At 43.9% G+C, this 22,168-nt stretch overlaps 2 protein-coding genes across 9 annotated transcripts; both read left to right on the top strand.

The window, feature by feature from the left end:
- Positions 1-761: 761 nt before the first annotated feature.
- On the top strand, positions 762-7,799 carry cavin4a (caveolae associated protein 4a; the record flags this gene model as incomplete). The annotated part of the gene is made up of 2 exons (XM_079570175.1): positions 762-1,145; positions 6,940-7,799. The coding sequence occupies 2 exons, from the start codon at positions 762-764 to the stop codon at positions 7,477-7,479; spliced, it is 924 nt and encodes a 307-aa protein (XP_079426301.1). The 3' UTR covers positions 7,480-7,799.
- A 2,884-nt stretch (positions 7,800-10,683) lies between these two features.
- On the top strand, positions 10,684-19,076 carry ift57 (intraflagellar transport 57 homolog (Chlamydomonas)). Of its 8 annotated transcripts, XR_013793564.1 has the most exons (13): positions 10,684-10,917; positions 12,887-13,061; positions 13,321-13,439; positions 13,520-13,610; positions 14,610-14,681; positions 14,752-14,874; positions 16,182-16,253; positions 17,484-17,615; positions 17,681-17,743; positions 17,880-17,946; positions 18,014-18,195; positions 18,591-18,648; positions 18,935-18,961. XR_013793564.1 is itself a non-coding variant. In XM_079570249.1 (12 exons), the coding sequence occupies exons 1-11, from the start codon at positions 10,763-10,765 to the stop codon at positions 18,187-18,189; spliced, it is 1,245 nt and encodes a 414-aa protein (XP_079426375.1). In that variant the 5' UTR covers positions 10,684-10,762; the 3' UTR covers positions 18,190-18,195; positions 19,050-19,076. The 8 variants fall into 8 exon arrangements, 7 of the variants coding, with proteins under 7 accessions (XP_079426375.1, XP_079426377.1, XP_079426371.1 ...); XM_079570249.1 differs by lacking the exons at positions 18,591-18,648; positions 18,935-18,961 and adding an exon at positions 19,050-19,076; XM_079570251.1 differs by lacking the exon at positions 18,935-18,961 and having other exon boundaries at positions 18,014-18,168; positions 18,593-18,735.
- The last annotated feature ends 3,092 nt before the right edge of the window (positions 19,077-22,168 follow it).

Raw genomic sequence — 22,168 nt, 5'->3', positions numbered from 1 at the left:
ACTTTGTCTCACTGCTGGAGGATTTTTTTCAAACTATTCTCAAAGGACTCTTCATAAGAGCACAATCATCAATATTGAGCCTGATCAGCACTGGTTATATGAGGGGCCCCAAGTCATGGAGGCCTGGGCTGGCTCCGTCTGTGATGTCTGAGGAATGTTTGCAGAGACGACTATAGTTGTCATTTGATATAGTGGCTAAAATCTTTGGGCTTTGGCGATTCCAGGGGGTGCTCAGGCCCCCAAGTCTCAGCTACATTAAGACCCCAAGATCATCCATGTGGACCTATCGGCTGATCAATCACAGCTGCATATTGGTGTTGTAGGCTTCCACATGATGATGTCCCACAGCTCCTCCGAGGCCTGGATCAAGCCGTGCATATTCCGTTTAAGGAGATCTGCAAACATTCCATCAGACAAAAGAAAGAGAAGGAAAGTCAATACTCAAAAGCAAACCAGACACAATAGGAAACTGCAGCTGAATGTGTTTTGTACCAAACATTCTGTACTGACAGACTAATGCTGTAAAAATAGACCAATATTGTCATTATTTTCCAAGAGATCTAGATTCAAAGCCAGTTTGAATCCAATTGAATAGTTCGGAAGGACATTTAATGCCTTGTTTAGGAGTTGCTGTACCATGAATTGTCAGGCCTTTCTCATACGACTGCATCAAAGCCTTGCGGTGTCATTACTGTTGTTCTATGGTCTCTACAGGAGAGGAACCTCAGCACCTTTCCTCACCTGAACGCAGAGTGCAGACCATGGAAGCCCAGAAGAAGCTGGAGATCGTGGGCGTGGAGGATGAGGCGGGGAACCCCATCAGCGCCCTGACCATCCTGTCGCTGCTGGAGCGCGTGGCCGGCATCATCGACAACGTGCAGGCCTGTCAGCAGCGCATGGAGGAGCGGCAGCAGGAGCTGGAGGGCAGCATCAAGAGCATCCAGGGGGACGTGCTGAAGCTGGCCAAGGACCACGGAGACACCAGCGGCACCGTGGACAAGCTGCTGCAGAAGACGCGCAAGGTCAGCGCCAACGTCAAGGAGGTGCGCAGCCGCGTGGAGAAGCAGAACGCCCGGGTCAAGAAGGTGGAGACCACGCAGGACGAGCTGCTGACCAGGAACAAGTTCAGAGTGGTCATCTACCAGGTGAGAAGGAGCGGCATGAGCGGGCAGCGCCAAAATGCGGAAGTGTTTTTTGTTTTTGTGTACCGTTGTTATTTGGTTCAAACTCACACAACACATTTCTAAAAAAAAAAAAGAGTCTTTACAAAAACTTTGATTCCACTGTTAGGAAAAAATAATAAGGTTTAGGGTCTTTAAATCTTTGTACAATGACATCTTTTTTGAACTTTCTGTAATGTTATATCTTTCGAAGGTTTGAATGATCCCATTCACTTGGATGGTTTCTTCTTCTCCCAAAGAAAGTGCTCTGATCTGTAATGTCCAGATTTTGGCGGGTAGCAATCCAGAATTTAGATTTTTCAAAGTCCATAAACTCATGAACCCATTTCTGTGATGTTCTGCACAATGTTAATTTTGACATACAGTCTTAGTCCTTAGAAAAAAAATGTCACTTAGTCCAGATTCAGTCAAATAACTCTCTTCAATTTTAGTTTTAGTCGACTAAAATTGCCCTTAAATTTATTCGACTGAATCAAAGATGAATTTAGTCAGCTTTGCTTTTATAATATTTATCATATTTAATCAAGGACCTCTGCTTTATGTTTGTTCTCCACATGAACAAAGCTCAGAGCTGTGAATGTAAATGATCTGAGGCTCTCTCAAACTGTCATTGGAAGTTTGGATGATTTTAGTCTCTTCTTTTCATTTTTATTTAGTCAGATTTGAGTCGATATCTGGGCCTTTTAGTCACAGTTTTAGTCTCGTGAACAACTTTTACTTGAGTTTGAACTCTATTTATGACACAAAATTAACACTGGGTCTGGACTCAAACCGCGTCCATCACCAATGATTTGTTAGCATGCTGTTGTTAAAAATGGTCATTATGGTTACTTGCTCCTCTTGCCAGAAGAGGGCACTACAAACAGCACAAGAGTTGCTTAGAGTTGAGGTATCTGCCAGAGGAGGAGGTGTTTGAGCATAGACATGTGGCCCCTGCTCCAACTCGTTTCTAGCTCTGATCCCTGTACGTCAGATGGCACAGCGCGCAGTAGCTTTATCGCCTTGGAACAGACAGGTTCATCGTTAGAGAGTGACAGTCATAAAAATGAACCACACTTTGGAGACACTTCTGCCTCAGAGGTGGATACAAATGTGCGATGCTGAGACACTAAAAGCAGCAGCACACGGCATCTGGTTTTCCACGAAATCCTGCCTTTACTTTACAAAAGCCTTTGGTGACAAAATAAATGAACTGGAAACATTATATTACTTACTTACTTACTTATCCTCAATAATTGATGAGTTAACACTTAATTCATGATGAACAATCCTTTAGTTAAAGGGGCTGGAAGCAAGTTCGCCATTTTATACTCACTACTGCCACCTCAGGCCATATGTGTAACTGCACCTTCTATATTAAGCTCGTGCATGACGGCAATTCGGGCCGAAGTGACACATTTTTGAGTGACCGTACAGGATTTTAGAGGCAGTTGTGGCGAACAGGTCTGAGCTCATTCTACACACTAGGACATGGCTGGAACATGTAGGGGGAGGAAAATACTTAATTTTAACATTTTTAAACTCTTTATAGTCCCTTTAAGTGTGTGAATTCATTATGAGTTAAGCTGTCTGTTTAGTCGTTATTAAAGTGACACAATAGACACATTTATACAAATATTATGTATGTTTTGCTAAAGATTTTACTCAGATTTCTTTAGTTTGACCATTTTTGTGATGTTTATAGTTTCACTTCCTTATTGGACTGACAGGAAGTGACATAGATAAAGGCAAACAATTTTAAACAGTTGCTGTGCCGAGCATGTTAAGTCAATGGGAAATGAGTGAGTCAAACTGCTATTGAATTTAACTTGATCTATGTCACTTCCTGTCAATAGCTTAAAAATTCAAATAAAAATAACAAACAAACAACAAAATCATTGTTGCTGAAATAAAATGATAATTATGCAACTCCTTACTCCTTATTATTTTTTGTAAAGTCCCATCTTCTAGAGTCTAGTCTCCTCCTGCATCGACCAATGAGACGAGCTTTTCCTGTGAACCAGGAGCTTGTTTCTGCTCTCCTCATTTTCCAAACAAAGAAGTGCTTTCTGATTAAAGTGGGAGGAGTTAGATTTTTTTCTTTCAAATTTCACTCTCCTCTCTCCTCACTTTGCAAACTTACAGACTATCACTTTAAATGTTAGGCCTACCGAAGTACTTTACGAAAAGAAAAATAACAGTTATTAGGACTGGGTTACCTTTGGTACCTACACTAAAATATGTGTTGTCTAGAACCAGAAAAAAGAACAATAACGTTCATTTATCCCACAAAAGACATTCTGTTTTAAATCTGTATCAATCCTCTGAGCTGACAAGTCACTTCCTTTAATGCTGTATGAAAACTTAATCTCTAAACAAATCAGATTTTCTTCTGTAGGCTACCTGTTTTTGATACTGTTATGTTTTCAATAGGCTACCAGTAGTACCTAAACCTTTCCTTTTTTTATATACCGGTATATCGTTTTACTGTCTCCAGCCAAGAGAGCAAACTGGCCCAAAATGTAGAATATTGTGGAGCTTTCCCTGCAGCTCCTGCCGTCAGTATCATCCCTGTCCCGGTGCGATCACACGAGTGTTGAGCACACGGCGGAGAGCATTAGCTTCACACTGTGTCCTCCTGCTACACCTCCTGTTCAGACGGACTCCTGCTGCTCCTGTCCAGTCTGTTCAAGATGGCTTCCACAAAAACCCTTTCAATAAGAGTGGATCAAGGAAACCGAGCACTTCGCCTCGTATTTAACAGCTCAGGTAAAGTTAAAACAAAGCTAGCTTATTAGCAACAGCCGTCTCTGGTTGTGGAATTGCTTCATGAGAATAAACAATGCCTTTCTTGTTTGTTAACGGTTTAGTTGAATCCATTAAGCACTAGGAAAAGGAAAGGCTCAAATAAAATGAAGTGCAGTGGAGCAAAGGTCAAATGGTAAAAGAGAAAAGGGTCTGGCTCCTCACCTCCACAGGTCAATGCTAGCTTAAACTAGTAGAAGTACAGCTTGATCCTAGACCCACAGTGCCACCTGTTGGTCACTCTCATGGGGGTCTGGAGTTTTGCAGTTTTTTTCTAAAGGCTATTGTTAGGTCGTCGGCTTGGAAGGGACGGTCTACTGTAGAAACATGGGATGTGATTTCATGGCATTTAGGTCAGGTTAGGGTTAGGAACAGGGATATGGATAAAGGTTAGGTTATTTTTGTTTTAAACATAGATCTATCAAAAATCAGAGCTGACCGTCTCTCCTGCAGACAATCTAGCACTAACATTTTCCAAAAGCAGTGAAATGCAAGTGTGGCGGGCGGGTGGAGCTAGAAAAAAAACTCAGCCCGGAAAATGACCATGAAACAGAATCACATATCCATGAAACAGAAGCACATATCCATGAAACAGAATCACATATCAGCAAATATGTGATTCTGTTCTGTTGTGTGTAAACTAGCTTTACACACAACGGCGTGTAAAGCTTGTGTGTAAACTAGCTTTACACACAACGGCAGTCAAACAGCTCCAAAACATAATTTAAACAGCAGATTACCTAACAGTGGCAGCATTTATACACATTTGTTCTCATCGCGGCTCTAAAATCGTTTAATAACGATCTGTACAGTGTGCTCCTCTGTGGGGGCGCCTCCCACAACAAATGCTTGTGTGTGTGTGGTGGAAAAAGAAAGGTGTGCAGAGTAGAGTCTATACATGCATGTAGATCGGCTTCAGTCCAGCACTGATTTGTACTGATTTATGTACTGAACATAAAGTTCTATCAGAGGTCAAACAGAAAGTGAACAAAGCATAATCACAGAATGATTCAGAGCAGCAGTTGGTACACAGTGTCCCTGGGCTCCATGCCACAAGTACCTAGGAATAAGGCTAAGTGATTTGTTAGAAACAGCAACAGGCTAGCCAGGTTAGCTGCATGAAGCTTAGTGGCCAAAACATAGCGTTTCCTGACTTGGTAGGCCAGAGCGGAAAGCTTTTAGGTTGGCCGGGAGAAGCCAACCACACCACAGGCTACACATAATACACCGAGTTATACCGAGGCTAACAGTAAGACTAAAACAGTAGCTGCATCAACATACCTTCACCTACGGCCCTGAGGACACGCGAACATAGAGGAGAGCCTGATATGAATCTATAAAGTTGTATGATAATAACTTCATAAATGGACTGTACCTGGAACCAGAGCCGTGGTGTGCACAAAGCAGGAGGTGCTTGAGGTCAGGGAACAGGAAGCTAATCTGATCAGTCATTTATACTTGCAGCGCCGCCAGCCGGCAGCAGGGAACACAACAGGCGCCATGTCATGGAAAAATCTCACTAAAGATGTCAATAGACTTTGATAAATTAAGACATCACAAGTTTAAAGATATGACAGAGGATAATCATCTATGACAGGGGTGCCCAACTAGTCAGAGCCGAAATTTTCCAAATTGATCTTGTGATGAGCCACAAAGGCACCGATCATTCACGAGATCCAGGGGCTGTAGTTTATTAAATATAATGTGACCATTATATTTAATCACAATAAACTACAACTTTATGCCTGGCCTTTTTCTTTTCTTTTAATAATTGTATAACCAAGATTGAAATAAATGTAATTATTATTATTATATAAACTTTTTTTTTTTATGCTGGAGTGCATTTGTGTGTGGGGCCCTCTGATTGGCCCTGGCCTGTGCGCTCAGTGCCTGCAGTTTGGTCCTGACTGGACTGTGCAGAGAACGCACTCTAGGCTGCACAAAGTTCATAAAGTTTAACCAGGAGCCTCTGGAGGATCTGAGAGTCGGTTTTAAGTTGCATTTGTTACAGTTTCAGTCACATGTGAAAGAAAAGGCAACGACTTTGTGTATTTCCGCGTTACGATGTCGCGTTTTGCCTCATATTCTTCATTAGAGCATTAGAGCGTTTTTTTCTATTTCCGAATTTTTTATCTTTTTCTGCGAATATGAGGCCAACTTTCATCAAATAAATCAGAAACCTGAAACACACGGGAGCTGATCCCAGAGCCACGATCTGCCTGCCTGTTGTTTAACCTACATCCTGCTGTGAGTGAGGCTGCACGGGCACCTTTTACACGCCGCCTCGAAAAGGAGGGAGATACGGACTCTCATTCATGCGTGTAGAGATGAAAACAGGGTCTGTAGGACTATGGTTGGAATTTTGATCAAGATTCTTAAAGACTGTTACAGTTTATGGGAAATACAGTATGTACCAATTCTTTTGCAAAGAACCGCATTGTATTAAACATCTCCAGTCATGCAAAGAGCTGCACTCTGATTGGCCGAGAGCCACCCTTGATCTATAAGATAACTTCAGATTAGCCAGAAGCGTGCAGCAGTTGAGTCTCTGTGTTTTCTATGCAATGCTAATGTTGCTCTCTGAACTCTGAAGTGTGCTATCCAGGATTTTACTTGATCTAAATGTTAAACAATAGGTTTTTCAAAAAATAATGTGGCACAAATGTATCATTTCAATCAAATACCCAAGAGCCGATTCTGAAAGTAAACTTTTCAAGTATGAGGTTCAGTGCAGATGTAACGCTTATAGACAATGAAGACCGACTGTGAGCGCAGTTACTAAGTCAGAAGTAGATTCGGAGTGGAGCCATAAAGTATGTATACATTTCTGATTGGATGAATGTCCACCAACTCACCGAGTGTGGCTGATTAGATCACGTGGGTTACAGTGAACTAAACCTAGATGTTGTGGCACAATCAGATGAATGAAGCTTGCCCTTTCCCTCTTCCCTAAATGTTTTTTCTTCTTATTCAGGGTGAGACCGAGGTCCCATCGGTGGCTGTGACCAAAGGACCCAAAGGTGGTGGTCTGGAGTCTGTGGACATTGAGCCGGACACTTACGACGCCCCTGCGGACCTCTCCTCTGACGAGGACTACCTGAGCGTGGAGGAGGCCGAGTCAACCCGTGCTACGCGCATCAAAAAGTCCGTGGCCAAGAGCACTGAGACCCTGAAGGCTGCCTTCTCCAAGGAGAACATGTCCAAGACCAAGGACAACCTGGGCACCAAGTTCCACAACCTGGGCGAGAAGGTGATGCCTCCGGAGCGCAGGGAGAAGATGCACCAGGCCGGCGAGCGCCTGAAGCAGTCCGGGGAGAGGCTCAAGGAGAACATTGCCAAGAAGGCCCCCACCAAGGAGACCTTCCGGATCAAGCTGAAGAAGGAGCGGGCTGTGGCCGAGGGGCAGGAGGGGGCCGAGGCGGAACCGGAGGCCCAGGCTGAGGCGGGGGTCACCTACACCGAAGTGACCAGCGAAGGGGCCAAGAGGGAGGAGGCCCGGACGGCAACGGAGTAGAGTGAGGACATCCGTGCAGAGGAGACAACGAGGAGACGAGTTGGAGACTCAGAGACTGTTTTTGGACGAACTGAAAGATAGCAGCGTGAAATGAAAGTCAAATGAAAGAAGAATTCTAGAGCACGTTGGAGTGAATCATGATCGAACCTGTGGCTGTTTGGCACGAATCAACCATGAAGACCACGACCGAGGAGAGCTGGGCCGACACCCGCCTCTGTGGCTTTGTCACCGGGTTCTTTCATGAGGAAAGACTACTACTCGATAGTGTTACTTGTGTAAACGTAAAGATACTACAAGTCAAATGTTATAGACAATATACAGTAGATACATATATGAGTTAAAAAGTTCCTTTGATTTAAAGTATAGTATTTTTAAGATCAAACAAAAGTTAATCTCCTGTACGGCAAAACAGCAGAAACAAATTCTTTCTTGTTTTTGAGTCACTGGCATTGACAATAAATCTGCACTCTGCCACCTACTGTTCTGATTGTAAAGCTTAAAATGGGACAGGACATGTGGCCAACTTTTACTTTTTACTTTGGGGCCTTTATATAAATGTAGTGGAGTAGAAAGTATTATATTTATCTTTTGAATTGTTGTGGAGTCTAAGTTCTCAACACCAATGCTACTCTTGCAAAGCACTACTTACTTAGTTACAGACCACCTCTGGAAAAGACCATTGAAGAATGTTTAGTTAGTGAATGTCTCATGTTACATTTCCTCTGGACCAATCTCAGCAAACGGGAAGAGCTTTTACAAATGCACCGTAACGCAACAATTACTGGCAACAACCAAAAACAGTCATTGATCGTGGTGGACAGGTCCGATTTGTCCGCTCTCCAGTTCAGAAGGACCTGGGTGGCAGCTTGAAAAGACCTTACCTGGATGTCAGTGTACACCTTGTTTTACCATAGCAAAAGTGTTCATTAGGGCTGCATGATATTAGAAAAATCTCCAAATCTCCAAAGTAGTTGACTGGACTGGTTGGTTTGAGTCATCCTGGAAGCTTCTTCTCGCTCATCCGTTCATCCCCTGGTCCTTCAGAAGAACAACTCAACCCACGTCCGACATCCCTGATGCTACAAGCCAAAGGTTCGCCCTAGTCCCGAAAGGCATGTCAGTAAATGCTTCAACTGTTCTCAGCTGGTTCCTGAGACACCGCTCAACTCTGTTCCACACTACCCGACTTCGCTTTTTCTCTACCGCCAAAAAGATTTCTCATGTTTTTCAATTGTTTTTATGTCAAGCTTCAACATTACGTGGCTATTCATTTGCCTGGGGGCCCCGCAGGTCAAAGTGGGCCCCCGAGGATCAAACCTGGAGGAGATTGTTGTGCAGATGTCAGCTTTGACTTGTTGTTGTCCCTAAACGTGACTCACTGAGTTCTTGTAACTTGTTAATGATGTTAATGATGTGCGCTACACTGCTTTAGACTTCTATTACTCAGGCTGTACTGTAGTTTTTGCAAATAAGAAAATAGCCTATCTCCATGGGGCCCCTGTAGCCCTGTAGGTCAGAGCTCTACAACTGAATGCATGGGATTCTTGTATTCGTTCAAAGGTCACATCGCAGTCCTCTCTCCTGGACCTTTTTTTTTTTACATGTGGCTCATCTCCAGAGGTTTCATCGCAGCTGTGGATCTACGAGACAGAGCCACCACACATTTTCAAAGTCCAGGCTGAGCCAGCTCTGATGCACTGTGTGAATGTTTAGCTGCTTGGGTTTTTCAGAGTGACATGAGTGAATAGATTTTAACAATACATTAAGCAGTGTTTAACTTTTAATTATTACTTTTTGTGTAGAAAATAGACTTTTGCAATTTTTGACCTTGGCTAAATAGAATTGTCCAAGAAATGCTTCATGGCCGCGAGTGTGCAATATTACAGCTCAAATTATTCTAACCTGAATGTTTTAATACACGGCTTTCTCTGAGGTCCACTGCTGACTCACATGGACACTTTTCTAATAAAGATGACTTAAGTCCAAGTGCTGTCCAAATGTCTTATTTGAGAGCAAACTGAAGCTCCACAAAGCAACACCAGCAGCTCACTTTATGTGTGCTATGTTCTAATCTGAAGTTGGGAAATGCTTTTGTGCTTCACAATATCATACATGTGTTTCTTAATAAAACTAAGTGCACTGTAGCTGTATGCAGTGTTGCCAGTTACCTTGAAAAAGTAACATAACTTTGCTGATTCTTTGATTTTAAAAGTAACTAAGTTAAAGCCACATCGCGTAGAATTTGACCCAAAAAATAAAATTGAAATACAAGCTTTTATTTTATGACAGATGTTTTCAGCATTGAAAAATACCTCAAACAAACATGTGATTTTGCTGTAAGCGGCTCAGCTCTCCTAAGACATGACATAACATTACCGGGAGTGGGTACGTCTCCAGCTCGTTTCCATGGAGATGTCGCCAAAAGTCAGCAGAATATGAGATTTAGACAGGTTAGGTTCCCATCCAAATCCACTCTTTGATTTCTCACTGCAGGAAATAGCCTTTTCTGTGTCGAGCTGGTCATTAGGAGCATGTATTGTACTGATGGCAACAGTATAGTTCAAAATGTTACGCAGTGTCCCTTTAAGTTACAAGTTCATGGAAATAGAAAAAGTGAGCTCTGCTGGTCAGTGAGGAGATTTTCGCTCAGAAATATTCAGTGGTGCCATTTGTGCCAAACTTTGTTGTGCTGCTTTTGCCTGCTTGTTGTTTTAAGTTACTTTATTATTGTTCAGCACATAACATTAAGTATTTAATTAGACCTAAAAGTGTCTACAAAATAACCTGAAATAGTTAATTATATATAGGTGGATGGGGTAATCAAAATATGAACTGAAGTTACTGCCTTTAGATGTAAACAGAGTAAAGTACCAGCACTGTTTTTGTATGTGTTAAAAGTGCAGTGACCCCGGCCGTCCAGCAGAGGGGGGTAACTGCTCCTGTGTGAGTGTGACTGCCCTCAATGAAGAACAACACTTCTGCTTCTGGGAAACTTCTCACACATGTCACGCTCTCTTATCATACTTTTCATTGACCTTCATTCGCGTTATTGTAAAACTATCTCAAGGGAAAACGGCAAAAACAAGCATTTTGATTTTTTATCATGAGCAACGCTCGTATCCGACTCCGCTAGCATTAGCTGTAGCGCGCCGTTGCCCTAACAACCAGGAGGAAGCCAAACACACGGCCCTGCTAGCTGAGAAGCTAACGCGGCTAACGCCCGTAGATCCGCGTAAACTCCGCTCCTGTTGACCCGGCCCGGGGCCAGGAGGACAGCGGGGTGATGGCGGAGGACGGACGGCGTGGTGGAGAGGAGGAGGACCGCGGTCCCGGAGCGGTGCACGAGATGTTTGTGGTGATGGAGAATCTTCTGGAGAAACTCAAGATGCTGCGCTACGAGGAGCTGCTGGTCCGACACAACATGAAGCCTCTGACCCGGTGAGTGGGCCGTGGGGCTCGGGCAGATCTACAGAAGCTCTCCAAGGCTTCCAACACTTCTACAATAATTATGAGGCGATTTCCCCCTGAACATGTATCATGAATCTGTAAACATCTGGGTAAATCTAGTTTAATATTAACTAGCTAAAGGATATGTTCTTTATTATTTTATTACAAATGACGTCGGTAAACTAAAATAGACAATCTATCATGAAATATCTAATATCTAACTGTCCAAGGTAAACTCCACCAAACAACTTATTGTCAAAGTATAAGTAATGAAGAAATACATGTGTCTAACTCCATCATTTGGAGCACACACAAAAAAAGCATCAGTATTTAGAGCAGAGGTATCCAAACTGCGGCCCAGGGGCCAAATGCGGCCCTGAGACCCATTTTCGGCGGCCCTCAGGCTTCTTGTTGAATTGGCACACATCACGAGAGATGCTACTTTGTGCGACAAGTGTCATAGTTCTACACAATCAATCCTCTTTTATTGTGGGAAAGAGCTGGTTTTAAGGTTTTATGGTTCCAAGCTCAAATTAAGGTATGGGACACGCTCTCAGTTGAAGTTTTCCACACCATGTACACTTCAATAAGCGGCCCTCAATGAAAATGGTTTGGACACCCCTGATTAAGAGCTTCTGTTATAACGAAGAATTATTTTTGGACTAACATACACAGGCATAAACCAAAACCAGCCAGTCCACTAGGCCAGCAAATAACAATTTTGTCATGTTTTATCTTGATAGAGCCACAAATAAAGAGCCCTAGTTTGTGTTAGGACTAAGCAAACAAACTGTATAGGCAGAGTTAAAACAAACCAACCATGAGCTCAGCTGAGGTGCGAGTACTGTAGGGGAGTCCGCGGGCATCCCCCCCTTCGGATTCTTTCATTTAGATCCCTCTTAGACAGTATTTCCTGCAATTCCTGCCAAATGTTCTGAAGATGTATTTTAAATTACACCTTAAATATAAATCAGGTTTTATTATGACGGTATCGATTCAAAAAGTAAAAAAGAAAAGCAACATTAAATCCCCCCTACGTTGGTTGAAACCATATTCACCTTATTCCGGACGTTCGCGTGGGCGCCGCCATCAATTGTGCCCGCCCCTTTTCTCCTATCTGTTAACATGAGACTGGAGGAGTCCAGATAAAATCAGTCACTACACGAAAACAAAGCCGTTTTTCGGCCGCTCAGAGAAACGGAGCAGTGTCGACATGTTGGTGTAAATGAACATTGGACATTTTACACAAATCAATCGACTGAACATCAGATTGGAGCGGAGAATATTTTCCCTCGTTCTCTGTGTAAATGAACGGGCTTCGCGCTCGACCGGAAGTGTCTGGACAACGGAAGTGCCGAGACAAAGCAAAAAGTGGCAAAAGTGGGCGGGGCGGAATAAGGTGAATGTATATAATATACAAGTGACAGCTGGTGTCCACTAAGCCCCATTCACAGTAATGGTCCAGAGTCGTCTGTGAAACATGGCTGCTCGATCTCCTCCTACGAAGCCTGTTCCTTAAAAGGGCATAAAGGCGGGAAGTCCCACTCTCGCAGGGCGGGCAGACCCTCCACAGAGCTCTAGAGCTCTGGAGCTTGATTGACAGGCTCTGGAGCCAGTCAATGCACTGAAAAATGAATAATGTTTATTGTTCTTAGATATTTGCCTACTAAGCCAACTTCAGCTGAAAATACATTTTGAATGCTTCCTTCCTCCTACATTGACATTTCCTTGTATGTTTGAATCAGATAATATACATTTCAAATTAGCAAAACACATCATGTATGTTGCTGTATTAATCAATGGTCTGTTAGTGTTACTAGTTACAGAACCTGCCCCTCAAAATGTCTGTGCACGTCACTGCTCTTGTGGTTTTCCAGCCCTTGTAACCGCACGTGTAATTCCATATTTGATATCACAGTAACGCACGCCTCTTTGGTTCCTCTGTGTGTTTCCTCCTCAGACATTATTTCGTGTCCAGCCCGTACCTGGTGGCGAACCCCGGGCAGCAGTTCTTCATGTTCTCCGTGGTGGCGGCCTGGCTGCTGAACGCCGCGGGGCGCAGCTTCACTGAGCCACAGGAGTCTGACGAGCCCAACGCCACCATCTCCAACATCCTGGCAGAGCTGAGGAGCTTTGTACGGCACTTCTCCTCCCTATCAGACAGTCTTTCCCTCAGTCAAGTCCGAGCAGTGCAGCCCCAGTGGTTAAAGGCCCTGTACCATCTTTTTTGTAGTAGTGGGATTCTGTATAGACCCTTTCACTGCTTACATCATCAGTGACATCAGCTGGAGGCAGGAAGTGATCAAGAGAAATAAGATTAAACTAAAACTAGCGACGATAAGTGCCTCACTCTACGATCTAAGACCTGCAATTTTCAATTTTCCTTGTCCACAGGGCGTGAGGGTGGACTTTCCTCCCTCCAAGCTCAAGTCTGGCAGCGGAGAGTATGTCTGCTACGTGCTGGACCGGCTGGCTGAGGAGGCGCTGAAGAAGAGGGGCGCCCCCTTCAAACGGTGCGTTCACTGACTGCGCCTAGAGCGGGTCTGCATCGGGCCGGCGCTCTGACGTCTGCTCTGGTTTGTGTTGTGTCCAGGCCCAGTTACCCGACAGAGAGCACCGAGGAGGAGGAGCTGCAGGGCGACGAGGCAGAGCTGACCCTCAGCAAAGTGGAAGAAGACTTAGTGGTGCGTTCACTGTGTTTGTTTAGTTTCAGCCAGACACGGATTAGAACTATGACTCAGTATATACAGTGGGCTGATGAAGTACATGAATACTGGTCGTACATCGGCTTGATGAAGCATGATTAATGTTTAACCTGAACCGAGCGCCTTTTCACCAGTTTACCCAAATCTAAAGGCTTTTTGAAAAAAAAGCAAAATGGAGACTAAAACGACGATGTAACGGCAACAACAGGTGCCTTTCCACATGCAGGCGCGTATCAGCCGAATGACTCTTTCACCCACTGTGTTGAGTTTTTCCATAACAAAGGCCAGGGCCAAACCGGTCTGACCAGGTATAGGTGTTGGGACCGACCTCTGGCTGTGGCCAAAGCGCTGACCTGATGTGACCTGACCAGACAAACGTGATCACTATTGACACGCAGGTCATGCCATTTAATATTTCACATACGCTGTTCTAAAAGGGGATTTTGTCGATATTAGCATTTAGCCGCTGTTAGCGCGGCTTTAGCTTGTGTTAGCATAACATTTGCATGTAGCATACCTTCTGAAGGCAGCATTTGTCCCCATTTGTTCTCATCGTAACGTAGATGGTGGGGTGCACGGTCGGGTCGCGCTATGTGGAACAACAGCTTAAAGGAACAGGCCACCATTTTTACATACTGAGATATGTTCTTGCCAGAGCTTAGACGAGTTGATTTGTACCTGTCTGGTCTTTGTGCGTGCCCTCAGTCACTCTCCCAGCATATTCCTATAGCTCCAAATGGGGGTGAAGTTAGAAGCGAAGGGTGACCTTTGGGCACCCCTGACTTAGAGCAAGACACGACTCATCATTCTCATCACGAGTTGAAACCCCAGAAAGTTTCCTCAGAGCCTTTTCCCACATAGGTCTGCGTTCTAAAGGTCAAAGCCGTAGCCAGCAGGTGACTGTGTAAAGTCAATGCCATGTGTGATGTCTGGTCTTGTGTGTTGGTACTTTGTTTGAGATGAGCTCTGTGGTCGCAGGAGGAGGCGGAGGAGGATGAGGAGGAGGATGTGATGGACCTAGACGCTCTGAAGCTGCGCTCTTCTCACACGGTACGATTTTGGCGGCGTTCTCTCACGCGTTTCTCAGCTCATGCTCTTGTCATCATGTGTGTCCCGTCAGGAGCAGGAGTCACGGCTGAAGCCAGAGGAGATCCTGGAGTCCACAGTGGATGCAGCAGAGTGGAGCCTGGAGGTGGAGAGGGTCCTGCCCCAGCTCAAAGTCACCATCCGCACTGACAACAAGGTCCAGCACACGCAGGCGGAATATCCACTTTAATGCCATTTATTTACTTCCTTTTTCAAACCACTATTCACATACAGAACATATACAAGCAGCTCAGAGAAAACGCATCATCATCTATGGTCTAGTATGGATAAGTTATGAGCGTTATTGTTAAGTTGGTTAGCTTGCTAAACCTACAGGAGCAGTGTGCATGTCTGACTCAAATCTGAAAGTGACGACTTCCGGATTTTTATGACTTGTGACCACTCAGGCTCAAGCCCTCTGTGCCCTACACCCAGGTGTAACTTTTTTACCCTGTCTGGGGTCAGGGCAAGTCCCAGATTTAACACGACGAGATGTGAGACGGACGGCCTCTTATTGCAGGGGTAGCACTTAAAGTAAACTTGCCATATATTCCAGCTTTTCTGCGACAATGTCCAGCGAGGACAGCTCATGAAACTGCGTAAACGGTGAACAAGTTTGACCATAGCTTAAAAGTTAGCAGGCACTAGTTAATGCTTTTTTATTGGCTCTGAAAGGGGAGCAAACACCCAGCACCCCATTACTCTCTATGGAAGGAATGAAGTTAGTAAGATTTTAAGATTCATCAGCCCAGCACAATAAATGCTTTTTAAATGCAAATAGAGAATTATGATGTGGGAGGAGTGCCTTTTTGTTTTGCTTTTGTGTCTTAGTTCCACAAACACCAAACACCAACATCTTTCCATGAAAAAAACAAATTCTGTTGTTGACTTCCTGGGCACTTTGTCTAGTTTTTTCCTGTGTCAATAGGTTCAACCGAAACACCTGAAGATATTTAACAACATGACTAAATGTAGCTTCAATGCCAGGGTTTTACAACAGCAGGCGGTTGTTCAGTAGCAGAGATGCCTTTTGTAAACAAACTAGACTGCACTCATGTTTCTGTCTATGAACCTTTAGCCTAAACACAACATTTAACAAATTCATCTCATCAGTGGATAAAACGGACTGCATTGTTGTAGATGTTACCAAAGAGGAAGGCCTTATGTTTTAATTTCCACACAGCTAAAGCGCAGGCTAGCTAACTGCGGCACTATTGTCACAGAGGGTTAGGGTTGACGACATCAACTCCTTACTGCAAGATACAAGACACATACTGTCGCCTGCATAAGTTATATTTGTTGGGGGAAGAGTGGAGCATGCAGCCAAACACAGCGCTCCTTGGGTGACAAGAGACGCAGACTTTAAAATGACAATGACAAACTAGCTCAGAGCTGCTGAAGTGTCATGCTTAAAGGCACAATGGCAGTATGACCAGTGAGCTGGAGTGGCTTGTGTCTCCTCAGGACTGGAGAATCCATGTTGATCAGATGCACCAGCACAGAGACGGCATCAACTCCTCACTGCAAGATGCCAAGGTGAGATTACACACGGTCAACACGCACATACAGGATATCACACTTTAGTGATGCACCGGGTCCCCATCACACCCAGACCTGCGGGTGTTTGCTTTCATTTGCCCATGTTTCAGTTATCCCGTATACTTCTGCACTCTAGACACCACTCAACACTCTGATTTACATTATACAGAGATTTACATGAGGTCTTTTGGGTTTTATAGTCTGCTGGTACCTAAGTTCCATTCTTATGGTCATTGCTAGGAAAAGGTGTGCCCTCTGCTGGAATTTACTGTAACTACATACTTCCCGCACCTAAAGTAACTAGTCCATTTTACTTGTCATACTTGTACGTAGGAAGAGGTGTCCAGTGCCTCCGCGGATTTAAGTAATTCAGACTGAAGCGAGGGCTCCTGGATCTGCTGCTGCTCCTTGATTTTTATGTAATAATATATTGTTTTAAGGCGAGACACTGCAGGTGAATAGGGAAACATTTTTTTTTTTTACAGATATCAATTTGAAACTTTTGCTGTAGATTAACTGGCATAAATGTGAGAAAAAAAATACATTGCAAGTTTTCTGTCATTTTTATCTTTTCATATAAGAACAAGGTGTTCTTTCGGCAACAAAATCTAAAATAATGGATAGAGCTACATTCAAATTTGTGGTTTCATTTTATTGATAAATGAGTTACCGAGACTTTTTCAGATTTCTTTTTTAGTTTTTAAAAAAAAAAATCTGTTTTTTAGTGGAAAAATGTGTACACATTTTATTTTCGCCTTATTTTTTGACATTCAAAACTCAATAAATCAGGCTAGGGATTAGATAATAAAAAATCCCTCTGAAAAAATCTTCCACATATTGTTCAGTCCAAGGCTGGAAAAGGTGAAGTCTTTAGGTCCGACTGACGTGGACATAGTGTCGCCACAATGACAGAAACATGTGTTTTGAGAAAAAGGCCCTTGAAATTGCATTGTCCCATATAAGTCTATGGGGGAACATTGAATCAGCACTATATTTAAACATGTCATTGTGAAGATTAGGTATATTTTTTGTTTCCGGGTGAAAGCTTATATGTTCAGAGACCAATTTGGCCCAAAACCTGAAAACTGAAAAAAAAATAGTTTTGCCTGTAGTGTCTCCCCTTAAGCTGAAAAAAACCCACAACTTTTCATTGCAACTCTTGGAAAAATGGCCGGCAAAATCAAGCATTTTAACCGATTGATCTGGATCGTGGGATTCTTTGTGAAGGGGCACCTGGACAAACTGCAGGAGGACATCAGCAAGACTCTGGAGAAGGTCAGCAGTCGAGAGAAGTACATCAACAACCAGCTGGAGGGTCTGATCCAGCAGTACCGCAGCGCTCAGGCCCAACTCCGAGAGGTCGGTCAACGCTCCGTGTTTCTGTACAGCAGCCTGTCCTGTCAGTTCATTCTGCTGTGTTTCAGGTGAAAGAGCGCTACCAACAGGCCAGCGGCGGAGTCACAGAGAGAACCAGGGTCCTGGCCGAGGTCAGTCAGCGCAACATCCAAGTATTTTGTATTGCTCCAGATGAAATAGATAGACGGATAGATGGATGGATAGATAGGACCACAGATGGACAGTAAAATCATAGGAGTAACAGTTTGTTCCTGTTGCGTGTGTCAGATCAGTGAGGAGCTGGAGAAGGTGAAGCAGGAGATGGAGGAGAGGGGCAGCAGCATGTCTGACGGAGGTAAGCTGGTGCTGGTGGACCTCTGTCCGGTGTCCCGGTCTAACCCGGCCGTGTGCTCCCCCTGCAGCTCCCGTGGTGCGCATCAAGCAGTCGGTGACGAGGCTGAGGCAGGAGACGCAGCAGATGGAGGTGCGGATGGGCGTGGTGGAGCACAGTCTGCTGCAGGCCAAGCTCAAGGAGAAGAGCAACATGACCCGCGACATGCACCACGTCCCCGACAGCGTCCCGGGACACTTCAGCTGAGAGAGAGTACCTGGAATACTTCAGCTGAGAGAGAGTACCTGGAATACTTCAGCTGAGAGAGAGTACACAGGACATTTCAGCTGAGGAGAGAGTATCCAGGACACTTCAGCTGAGGAGAAAGTACCCGGGACATTTCAGCTAAGAGAGAGAACCTGGGATACTTCAGCTGAGAGAGAGTACACAGGACACTTCAGCTGAGAGAGAGTACACAGGACACTTCAGCTGAGAGAGAGTACACAGGACACTTCAGCTGAGAGAGAGTATCCAGGACACTTCAGCTGAGAGAGAGTACACAGGACACTTCAGCTGAGAGAGAGTATCCAGGACACTTCAGCTGAGGAGAGAGTATCCAGGACACTTCAGCTGAGGAGAGAGTACACAGGACACTTCAGCTGAGAGAGAGTATCCAGGACACTTCAGCTGAGGAGAGAGTACCCGGGACACTTCAGCTGAGAGAGAGTATCCAGGACACTTCAGCTGAGGAGAGAGTACACAGGACACTTCAGCTGAGGAGAGAGTACACAGGACACTTCAGCTGAGGAGAGAGTACACAGGACACTTCAGCTGAGGAGAGAGTACACAGGACACTTCAGCTGAGGAGAGAGTACACAGGACACTTCAGCTAAGGAGAGAGTACACAGGACACTTCAGCTGAGGAGAGAGTACACAGGACACTTCAGCTGAGAGAGAGTACCCGGGACACTTTAGCTGAGAGAGAGTACACAGGACACTTCAGCTGAGAGAGAGTACCCGGGACACTTCAGCTGAGAGAGTGTACCCAGGACACTTCAGCTGAGGAGAGAGTACACAGGACACTTCAGCTGAGGAGAGACTATCCAGGACACTTCAGCTGAGGAGAGAGTACCCAGGACACTTCAGCTGAGGAGAGAGTATCCAGGACACTTCAGCTGAGGAGAGACTATCCAGGACACTTCAGCTGAGAGAGAGTACACAGGACACTTCAACTGAGAGAGAGTACACAGGACACTTCAACTGAGAGAGAGTACACAGGACACTTCAGCTGAGAGAGAGTACACAGGACACTTCAGCTGAGGAGAGAGTACACAGGACACTTCAGCTGAGAGAGAGTACCCGGCACACTTCAGCTGAGGAGAGACTATCCAGGACACTTCAGCTGAGAGAGAGTACCCGGCACACTTCAGCTGAGAGAGAGTACCCGGGACACTTCAGCTGAGAGAGAGTATCCAGGACACTTCAGCTGAGAGAGAGTACCCGGCACACTTCAGCTGAGAGAGAGTATCCAGGACACTTCAGCTGAGGAGAGACTATCCAGGACACTTCAGCTGAGAGAGAGTACCCAGGACACTTCAGCTGAGAGAGAGTACACAGGACACTTCAGCTGAGGAGAGAGTACACAGGACACTTCAGCTGAGAGAGAGTACACAGGACACTTCAACTGAGAGAGAGAGAGTACCCAGGGTACTTAAATTGAAAGACAGTATCCATGATTGGAAGAAGAAGAAGAAGAAGATCTTTATTTATATAGTTAGTTAATTATAAAGTAATTGTACCTAATCAATAAAGATATTTTTTTGAATGAATGGACATTTGTTGAGCTCTCTAAATGAAAGGTTCTAGCAAGTCGGGGCGTTCGGTCAACTCTTCAGAGTCCGTTAGCTGCTCAGTGTACTGTCTTTATAGCTGTTAGCATTAGCCTCAAACATCGCAAATAATCAACAACCCAGATGTTTTCAGGCGTTGTCAACCGCTTTTAGGTCCAAGCCTCCTTAGAAATGATTAATGACTGCTCAGACCTTTTGAGATTTTACTTTAGATACAAATTAGCTAAGTTAGCAAAATGCTAACTCAAATTCAGTTCAAGTTTTTAATTTTTGTGGGTTGGAATCACATCCAATGTCCAGTACGTCAGGTTGCAGCACTGTGTGAATGGCTTTCTTTAGGTCATGCCAGCATCTCAGTGGGGTTCGGTCAGGACTTTGACGCTGCTTTATTCTTCTGAAACCATTCTCAAGTTCATTTGCTTTCGTGCTTTGGGTCGGTTTTGTTGCAGCTCCCATCCTCTTTTGAGTGTCAACTGTTGGGAGATGGCCTCAAGTTGTTCTGCAAAATATCTTGATAAACTTGATCAAATTATTTTTTCAATTGATGCTGTTGTTCAGGCCCTGAAGCAACAAAACAGCCCCACACCAAGATTCTCCTGCTCCAGACTTCACAGTGAGGAGAAGGTTTTGATGTAGGTGATGATTTTTCCTCCACACATGACGTTGTGTGTTCCTTCCTCAAGTTCCATCATTCTTTCAAGTGCAGCAATGTCTCCGTGGCGTTCTCCCATACATTTGTCTAATTAGCTCTTGGAGAGTCCTTAACCAGGAGGTTCACTTACTCTTTCCTCCCTGTCCTGTGAATGTTTCCATGTTATGGCAATTAGACATGTAATTACTTGGGTGGTATTTGACGCTGTTTACTCATTCTTGTGGTTTAAATAAAGATCAAACCACATCTTATGAGCAATTTAGGCAGAATTTGTGTGAAATTCCAAACGGTTCACACACTTATTTCTTCCCACTGTACCTCTCCATAGTTTAGTATAGCGCCTTTTTCACATATTTATTTGTATGGGGGTACACATTTGCAGGTACAAGCTCAGAGCTTAAGACCATTTCTATTATTTCTATGGTTTCACAACTTTTCTGGTAATGTAAAAAACAGCTGTCACCATTGATAAAAAAAAAAAGGCTTTATGACACTCAGCGCAGTTTATTCTCCAGTAATATCTGCTTTTGCACTGCACAAATTTGGTAGTAAAAAAAACAGTACAGCCCTTTAAACTTCATGGGCAAAATTATATATATAAAAACAGTAAATGAACTCAACTGTCACTACTAGTGGCAATCTAACACTGTATTATCCAGTGTCCATGTTTTATGTGAACAATATTGCCAGTATTTTACTTGTTAAAGTGCATAATGACACAGCAGACACTTTTTTTGTTAAAACATAGTTAACTGATTTATATTAGAAATTTTGCTAAAAAAAAAATTACCCAGTTTTCTTTAGTTAGACATTATTCGTGATGTTTATAGTTTCACTTCCTTATGGGACACCAACAGGAAGTGACATAGATCGAGGCAATCGTTTTCTGCTTCCAGTATATTTTGAGAAATACACTGTCAGTGGGTTCAACTGGTCTGTTGACGATTTAATATAAGTACAAATGGTTTATTTTGAATCACATAAATCTTTGCTTCAATCCCGACCTTTATTAAAGGATCTATATCCTGCTATTTTAGCCATTCCAAAGTTAAGTATAGGCATTTATATGATATATTGTACCTCTACCATTATGGAGCACTCATTTTTGTGATAAATATAAGTGTTTTCTGGAGGTATTTTTCAAACCCGGAAGACACAACGCTTCGATTCCGTTAACTCCGCCCCCTCTCTCCGCACATACTTTACCGTAATATAAATAAACAGCAGTAAGTGAAGTTACTTCACGATGCAGTTATATGGAGTTGACATCTGCAAAACAGCTTCATAAATGGCTAACACAAATGCTAATATGCTAACACACATGCTAATATGCTAACACACATGCTAATATGCTAACACACAAGCTAACACGTGCTTGGATTGACTCACTGCTCTGCTCCATCGCTGTTTTATGGGACTCGCGTTGGTTATAAAAGTTAATCCACTTTGGTTCTGGCGAAGGTTCACAAACATCCATCAGAGACATTCACAGAAAAACAATATTTTGGTGAAAGTCGCTGAATCCCGGAGAAAAAAACAACTTCGATTGGCCTCTTCTTGAAAAAGGTTGAACAAACTCCCGTCCTCGTAGCCAAACGCGCTTCTTTTTCTCTGTGACATTATCGTTAGTTAAGAATAAAGAACAGGTGTGTCCAGTTTAGAGATTAGATCGGGCCCAAAAAATCAAGCCCGACCCGAGCCCGCGGTTATAAAGCCCGACCCGACCCAGCCCGAGCAATTAACG

The sequence above is a fragment of the Gobius niger genome (genome assembly GCF_951799975.1).
Source record: "Gobius niger genome assembly, chromosome: 13".
Lineage (NCBI taxonomy): Eukaryota > Metazoa > Chordata > Actinopteri > Gobiiformes > Gobiidae > Gobius > Gobius niger.
This window is presented reverse-complemented; position numbering and strand designations above follow the sequence as displayed.

What these genes read in the sequence shown, in the direction of transcription:
- ift57 (XM_079570249.1), top strand. Translation starts at nt 10,763, where the DNA reads ATGGCGGAGGACGGACGGCGTGGTGGAGAGGAGGAGGACCGCGGTCCC. An exon ending in AAGTGGAAGAAGACTTAGTG is followed by an intron (nt 13,611 to 14,609) that starts GTGCGTTCACTG and finishes CTGTGGTCGCAG; the next exon opens with GAGGAGGCGGAGGAGGATGA. An exon ending in CAGCAGCATGTCTGACGGAG is followed by an intron (nt 17,947 to 18,013) that starts GTAAGCTGGTGC and finishes CTCCCCCTGCAG; the next exon opens with CTCCCGTGGTGCGCATCAAG.